The 8,378-nt window shown below is 33.3% G+C and overlaps 1 protein-coding gene across 2 annotated transcripts; it reads left to right on the forward strand.

The window, feature by feature from the left end:
- Nucleotides 1-2,834: 2,834 nt before the first annotated feature.
- LOC101508001 (pentatricopeptide repeat-containing protein At1g56690, mitochondrial-like) lies at nucleotides 2,835-7,459 on the forward strand. 2 transcript variants are annotated; one of them, XM_004492535.4, is made up of 3 exons: nucleotides 2,835-5,318; nucleotides 5,422-5,649; nucleotides 6,515-7,459. In XM_004492535.4, exon 1 carries the CDS (start codon nucleotides 3,000-3,002, stop codon nucleotides 5,121-5,123), a length of 2,124 nt encoding a protein of 707 aa, XP_004492592.1. In that variant the 5' UTR covers nucleotides 2,835-2,999; the 3' UTR covers nucleotides 5,124-5,318; nucleotides 5,422-5,649; nucleotides 6,515-7,459. The 2 variants fall into 2 exon arrangements, with proteins under 2 accessions (XP_004492592.1, XP_012569041.1); XM_012713587.3 differs by having other exon boundaries at nucleotides 5,422-5,629.
- Nucleotides 7,460-8,378: the final 919 nt, after the last annotated feature.

The raw sequence follows: 8,378 nt of genomic DNA on the forward strand, positions 1-8,378 counted from the left end.
CCCCCCCCCCCCCCCCTAACATTTGTTATTTAAAAGAAAAAAGACTGGAATATACATAACTATCTTTTAAAAGGCACCAAATGAAATTTAATTTAATTGATATATAATAACCGTGTAAAGATTTTTTAGTCTGTCAATCAATCGTTATTATTTTCTATTTAAAATATATTTGATTTTAATCATATATCTATCTTAAAAGTTACAAAAGGTAATTTGTGATTAGTTGACTAATTTACAGCGGCATGCATTATATCGGTCCGAATAAGTTGCTTCTCTCTTAAAGTGTCAAGTAAAAAAAATTTCCAAAGTTTAACTCAAAATAAATTTCGATATTATTAGGTTGAATATCTTCACTCAAATTCAAATTTAGAATATCATTGTGTGTGAGTTTCATGTAGTGCTTACCACTTTGTCTACAAACCCAATAAGAAAGTGTCAAGTAAAAAATGAGTTGAGACAACATAATCAAATTTTTAATTGATTTAGGAAGTATTTATAATCAGATACTTAGTCTGCTCTGCTCTAAAAATATAACAAAAGAAAAATGATTAATGGACATCTATATGGATGTATACATTTTGAGATATAAAAAGAGTGATGTGATACATGTAATATGTTAATTATGTGACAGGAAGAAAGATATAGAGATACAATAAAATATTGAATAATTGTATAAAAATTTAGGGTGTTCATGTATCATTGTTTTTTTTACAAGTACATGTATCATTCTTGATAATAAAAATAAGATGAGAAAATGCACTATCATTGTGAAATAGTTTTTCACAAATGTTCAATAAAAATTTACAATTTGAAGTTTTTTTTAAAATTACAATGACAAAATAAATTTACATGACAATTCATAAGTTTGAAACTATTTCACATTGCTAATAAAGAGATAATTTGTATATGTTTTACACTTTAAAAAAATCACTATCACTCATATGTGATTTTTTTTACTAAAAAACAATATTCATTTATACAAATTATATCAATTCAGAATATTATAATTTAAATTTGTGAAAATTAAAAAGGATAAAACAAGATAGAAAACCAAAACTCCGCCTCAAAACGGTGAAATCACAAAAGAAAAACTATGTATAGAAATAACTTATTTTTTGTTAAAAGAGAAGAAAAATGGTTTGAGGGGTGATTTATGGACCAAAATTTGACCCTAAATCACCTCTCAAAATTTGGCCCTAAATTTGTCGCAAAGAGAAATGTAATTTTAGATACTATTTTGACAATTAAAGATGTTGTAAACAAGAAAGATAAATGGAACCATGATCTGCTTCAAAACTGACTCACTACCTATATGGTTAATCACATTATTTTTATTCTTCCTCCTCTTCAAGACAAGTTGGGTTGGGTGATAATAGATTTAATGAGTTTTCTGTTAGCAATGCTTATAAATACTTTCTCCAACTCAAAATGTTACTGCTACTGATACCAACTAGAAAATCATCTGGAATTGGAAAGGCCTCATAGGATCCATACTTTCATGTGACTTATGTCACATGAAAGACTTTTGACAAACCATACACAACACAAATGGAACCCAACAGTCTCTGTTGAGTGCAACTGGTATACAGACACTAAAGAATCTTTGATTTATGTGTTGAAGGATTGCCCATATGCGACACAAGTATAGATTATACTTGTTCCTACTAACAAAATGACTCATTTTTACTATTTTTCTTGCATGGATTGAATATCTTACAATCTTAGATAGAATATTGCAGAGCATGAGAGATCTTAGTGATAGACCATATTTATGATATTGTGTTGGTACATATGCAAATGGAGGAACAAAGCAATTTTGGAAGCAAACTTTCAATGTCCTAAGAACCCAACTGAAACAATCATGCATCTTGTGAAGGAGATTGTAAATCGAAACCCTATGAAGAAGAATGTACATATGTTAAGATCAAATATCATACATGTCCGTTGGAGCAAACCAGATTGCAACTGGATCAGAGTTCTACATCTATTGTTGGATGTGGAGGTCTTTTTCGGAATTCTTTTGGAAATTGGATTAGGGGGTATATGCAGAAAATTGATATGTGTAATGCTCTCACTGCTGAAATGTAGGCAATGTTGCATAGGTTGAAGTTAGTTTGGCAAGAGATGATTACAAATCAAGTGATCGAGAGTGACTCAAAAGTCTTGATAGATATGTTATGTCAAGAGCACGTGGATGACCATATTTTTCTAACCTTAGTTCTTAAAATCAAAAAGATAACTCGACGAGATTGATAGATCAAATTCAACTATAAATGACGTGAAAGAAATAGTTGTGGAGATTGTCCGACCAATTATAGTTTTACTTTAAACAACATTGAGATCTTCCTTCTTAAAGCTTTTAGGCCCTCTTTTGTACAACAAAAAAGTCAAATAGTTTCAATGATTATAAATGATTGAAGGTGTAAAAAAATTTACATTACAATGCATATCAATTAAATTTAAAAATATATTGATTATTTTTATTCTATGATTTTTTTTCGAAGATTATTAATATTCAAATATTTTTTTGTTGGTTGATCATAAAATACTTCTCAATTAATATATATTTTATTTTTTAAATTATTATTTTTTTCCTTTTTTGATACAATTTATAATATATTTAATTTTCAAAATTATTTTCTGTCAAGTATATTTTCTTAATAAAACAAGTCAAAGTCAAAGTGTAGTAGTTATATATTTTTTGTCAATACACTAATAGTGTAAATTTTTTTGACAATGCTGTTTAACTTTTATTTATTTTTTACATATGCAACTGCACTAATACTGTAAAGATATTTGATACATAATCAGTTATTTAACTTTTATTTATTTTGATTACCTTTAAAGTTACAAAAATGATAGATTGCGATTTGCGAGAGAATAATATAAGACTTTTTATATGAAAGGGTATAGAAATTAAACTCTATTTTTGGTTGCAATGTGCATGTCTTTTTTGTTCATACTAGTGTTCATAGGTAACAACACTACACAACACACCCATGGGTTATGGTTACGCAAGTCTGCGTTGTTGTATGATCCAAGTGAGATCACTCTGCAGCAGCACTAGCGCCATTTCACGTTACGGTCGCAGCGGTGACATTGACAATGCTCGAAAGGTATTCGACGAAACGCCATTGCCACAGAGAACCATCGCTTCATGGAACGCCATGGTTGCTGCATACTTCCAAGCCCACAAACCTCGCGACGCCCTTTTTCTGTTTGATCAAATGCCCCAAAGAAACACTGTTTCCTGGAACGGAATGGTTTCTGGTTACGTCAAAAACGGAATGATTGCCGAAGCGAGGAAGGTGTTCGACGTTATGCCTGAACGAAATGTAGTTTCCTGGACTTCCATGGTTCGTGGTTATGTTCAAGTGGGTATGGTGGAAGAAGCTGAAAGGCTCTTTTGGGAAATGCCAGACAAGAATGTGGTGTCGTGGACCGTTATGATTGGTGGGTTGTTGAAGGAATCTCGTTTTGAGGATGCAAAGAAACTGTTTGATATGATGCCTGTTAAGGATGTTGTGGCGATTACTAACATGATTGGTGGGTTTTGTCAGGTGGGTCGCTTGGATGAAGCACGGGAACTGTTTGATACATTGCCGATGAGGAATGTGTTTACTTGGACTACTATGATTTCTGGGTATGCAAAAAATGGGAGGGTTGATGTTGCAAGGAAGCTTTTTGAAGTTATGCCGGAGAAAAATGAGGTGTCTTGGACGGCTATGCTTATGGGGTATACTCAGTGTGGGAGGATGAGGGAGGCTTTCGAGCTTTTTGATGCGATGCCAGTGAAGTGGGTTGTTGCTTGTAATGAGATGATAATGAAATTGGGACTTGATGGAGAGGTGAATAGAGCTAGAATGGTGTTTGAGGGAATGAAGGAGAAAGATGAGGGAACTTGGAATGCTATGATTAAGGTGTGTGAGAGGAAAGGGTTTGAGTTGGAAGCTTTGGATTTGTTTGCTAGGATGCAAAGGGAAGGGGTTGCGTTAAATTACCCCTCGTTGATCAGTGTTCTTTCTGTGTGTGCTAGTTTAGCTAGCCTTGATCACGGCAGGCAGGTTCATGCTCAGTTGGTGAGATCTGAATTTGATCAAGATTTGTACGTAGCCTCGATTTTGATTACGATGTATGTTAAGTGTGGTGATCTTGTTAGAGCAAAAAGGATTTTTAATAGGTTTCCTTTTAAGGATGTTGTTATGTGGAACGCTATGATCACGGGTTATTCCCAGCATGGGTTGGGAGAGGAAGCTTTGATTGTTTTTTGTGATATGTGCTCGTCTGGAGTACAGCCTGATGTTGTTACCTTCATTGGAGTTCTTTCGGCTTGTAGCTACAGCGGCAAAGTGGAAGAAGGGTTTGAAATTTTTGAAGCAATGAAATGCAATTATCTAGTGGAGCCGGGAATCGAACACTATGCTTGCATGGTTGATTTGCTAGGGCGAGCAGGCCGAGTAGATGAAGCAATGGAACTAGTTGAAAAGATGCCAATGGAACCAGATGCTATTGTTTGGGGAGCATTGTTAGGTGCTTGCAGAATGCATTTGAAGCTGGATTTGGCTGAAGTTGCAGTAGAGAAACTTGCAAAGCTAGAGCCCCAAAATGCTGGGCCTTATGTCTTGCTCTCACATATGTATGCATCCAGAGGAAGATGGAAGGATGTTGAAGTACTTAGGAAAAAAATAAATGCTAGGAGTGTCATCAAATTTCCTGGAATTAGTTGGATTGAGGTGGAGAAGAAGGTGCATATGTTCACTGGGGGAGACAACAAGGGCCACCCCGAGCTTCCTATTATCGCGAAAATGTTGGAGAGATTAGGTGGATTTTTAAGGGAAGCTGGGTACTGTCCCGATGGTAGCTTTGTGCTTCATGACGTGGACGAGGAAGAGAAGACGCATAGCTTGGGTTATCATAGTGAAAAACTAGCTGTAGCATATGGACTCCTAAAAGTGCCTGAAGGGATGCCAATTAGAGTTATGAAAAACTTGCGGGTTTGTGGTGATTGTCATTCTGCAATCAAATTGATCGCAAAAGTCACTGGAAGGGAGATCATTTTAAGGGATGCCAATAGATTTCACCATTTTAAAGATGGTTACTGTTCTTGCAAGGATTTTTGGTAGTTCCTGGAAACAGTCACATTTGGTTTCAGATTTGAATATGCTATTGAAGTAGATGGCTGCTATGTTCCTGAGCATGATGGGATGGGATACTATGCACTTCAATGGGGTTGTATTTAACAATGAACAATCAAACAGAAGCGCCTTAATACATTTGAGCTTTTCACTTGCAAATGGCTCACTTGTAACTTTACAATAGTAAGTGCTGTTGTACCACTCTTTTGAACATTAATCTGACAGCGTTATTTGTGGTCATGGTCACAAGAAAAAGATATAATGCTTATGCTTATGCTTTTTGCAGCCTCAAATATTTGCTTTGAAATAGATGGAAGGAAAGATTCACTTGCAAGGAACTGTCAGTTGATACTAATTACTGACAATTTAACTGCACAACTAAAAGCTGTACAAGCAAGTTATGAGAATGTTTTAAACTGGTATGGGGATGCACTAACCCCTACACCAGGAACTGCGTTTCGGAGCTATTTACGGGTTGCAACCTATATCACAGAGTAAGAACGTTGATTGCAAGGTAACTGTTTAATAGCACCAGTATACTCGGCTTAACTCTTATAGTTTAGCCACATTAGTTTTTAAAGATTTTCAAGGGTTAATAATGAGGGTATCACCCTTCCTTTCTTTAATTTGTTGCTTTCCCTTCTTATTTCCACCCTAGCAAGGCATAATTTCAAGCTGCATAAAACTTTTATGCGTCCTTTGTTTTTGTTACAAAGGTATGCTTAGAGCCTTAGACAGATAATTGACTGACCAGATTGTTAAGACTTCACTTTTGGGAAAAAGTACTCCTGAAAATTGCATAATTGCCTGCAAAGTGTTTCGTGGATTCTTTTCTTAAATTCAGGTCTTTGTAGTTATTGTGTAAGGCTTGTTATTTTGGCATGATATTTTCCATTTTAGAATTTAGACAACATAATGACTTGCTCCCATCTGATTAAAGAGGTTAAATTTAACAACTACCTGGGTCTTGCACAAGTGGTTTGTGCATAGTGTGTGAGTATTGTAAAGTCCAGCGTACCAAGTTGGATTCCTACTCATATAAAAAAAATGTTGCCCTGACAATACAGAGAAGAGTCTATCATTGTAAAGTTGTCATCGATTCTATATTCTTTACTTTTTACCAAATTCTGAAACTAGAATGAGATATTTTATTTAGAACTAGTCTACTGTCTACACAACTTGTTAGGCAAATCATTATTTTAAATATATAGTTGTTTGACACAAAATTTGTGCTATTATTTAATACACAAAATGGAGTTTGGGTATATAATTAATAATTAGCTTAACGTACACAACACAACTAAATAAATTAGTCTACACAAGCATTCCTCAGAGGGGATATAATGCATAATATAATATATTTTGGTTTTTCTATGCAGAAAATTGGAAAAGGTGATTAATTCTTGATGATACAAGATAGGATTTAATTTCAAATAAAATGATTTTAGGGCAGAATTTTGTTATGACCTTAAGATGTGTTTTAAGCACTCTTTAAAGTGGAAATTGTCTTGGCTTGGAAAGAAAGGGGAAGACAGTCTCCTTGTGTGTTCCGGCTAAATAATTTGATTGAGACAGTTTACAAAATGCTGATCAGGTTCGTACCTGTTGTCGGATTTGGTTGAGAAGTTTATAACTTTAGCACTCAGTTTTTGCCATGATAACACAGAAGAGACCAATGGGGGTTAGATGTGATGGTTGAGCTATTAAAAGCAATGCTGACAAGAATTGAAAGTTCTTTCTTACTTCTTAACTAATATGCTAGCAAAGTGGCATCATCAGTATTCTATCTGATTGGAGAGGTCATCTGTCTCAGAAAGTGGTCTTGTCATCGGGCTTTGAGAGGAGATGATTTGAAGGGGTTTGTTTTTATTCATAATACAAAATCCTCTTATTTTAGGGGAATTTGAAGGGGTTTGTGGGATTTAAATCCTCTTATTTTCATATTGTTATAATATTTTATAAATTAAAAATATATTAATCATAAACATTCTATTATTATTTTCTACAAAATCACTTTCTAAAGAAATGTAAAAAAATTCTCTTAATTTTTCTATTTTCTTCTCCCTCCATTCCCCTTCCCTCTAAACTCCCAACCAAAGCCTAAGAAACCAAAAACCCTCGTCTTCAATCATTCCAAGCAGCAGTTTGAGTTGATTATTTTCACTGCAGTGTAAGTGTAATGATAGAGAATGAAGTGAGATTGTTGTGTAATCTTGAAATGTTTATACTTCTTGATAGGGCAGAAGTTGACTCTAGTGTATATGATTCCATTGGGATTGAAATCCAGTTTTAAATGTATTTTGAATGCAACAATTTTTTTTTTATTTCTTTTGTTTTGGTAAACTTATTTTTATTTGGTATTAATATATTTTAATTAGTTAAGTGAAAAGACAATACATAAATAATTGTAATGATTTATTTAAACATTGATAAAAAATATTTAGGACTTTATGTATATATTAAAATATAGGCTAAATATCACTTGTGGTCCCTTAATTTAATTTCGGTTAACGATTTAGTCTTTTATCTTTTTTTTTCTCGTATTGGTCTTTTATCTTGTTAAATAATTTCAGGGTTACCCTTTAAGTGAGATTCTGTTAAGAAATTTTTTTTAAAAATCCCTCTTTTGTTTTCTCTTCATTTGGATTTTCTCTCACATTTCTCTTTATGTTGTTTGATTTCTCTTCTTATCTTCCTTTTTCAAATTTTCAAATCACCAAAGAAAGAACTCATTTCCCTTCTTCTCTCCCTTCCATGGAAAATTCTATTCAAGAAGTGAATTCTGAGTTATGAATGAATTCTGAAGCAAGCAGGAACAACAAGCAAGAATGAATTCTGAGTTATGAATGAAGCAAGAATGAATTCTATAGGAACAACAAGCGGATCAGGAACAGTTTTCCATAGAAGGGAGAAGGGAGATTAGTTCTTTCTTTGGGGATTTAGGGTTCATGAATTTGAGAATTTGGAAAAGAGAAACCAAACAACATAAACATAAATGTGAGAGAAAACTCAGTTAAAGGGTAACGCTAAAATTATTTAAACACATAAAGGATTAAAAAGGAAAAAAAAAATGACTAAATTGTTAACTGAAATTAAGTTAATGGACAACGAGTGATATTTAACCCTAAAATATATTATTGACTTATTATCAATCTTTTATATATATATATATATATATATATATATATATATATAAATATATATATATATATATATATTTTTGTCTCAATTTTTAATCGTATT

The sequence above is a fragment of the Cicer arietinum genome, chromosome 3, assembly GCF_000331145.2.
Source record: "Cicer arietinum cultivar CDC Frontier isolate Library 1 chromosome 3, Cicar.CDCFrontier_v2.0, whole genome shotgun sequence".
Lineage (NCBI taxonomy): Eukaryota > Viridiplantae > Streptophyta > Magnoliopsida > Fabales > Fabaceae > Cicer > Cicer arietinum.

Bases quoted from the DNA above. Each gene is read 5' to 3' on its own strand.
- LOC101508001 (XM_004492535.4), top strand. From the start codon at position 3,000: ATGGGTTATGGTTACGCAAGTCTGCGTTGTTGTATGATCCAAGTGAGA.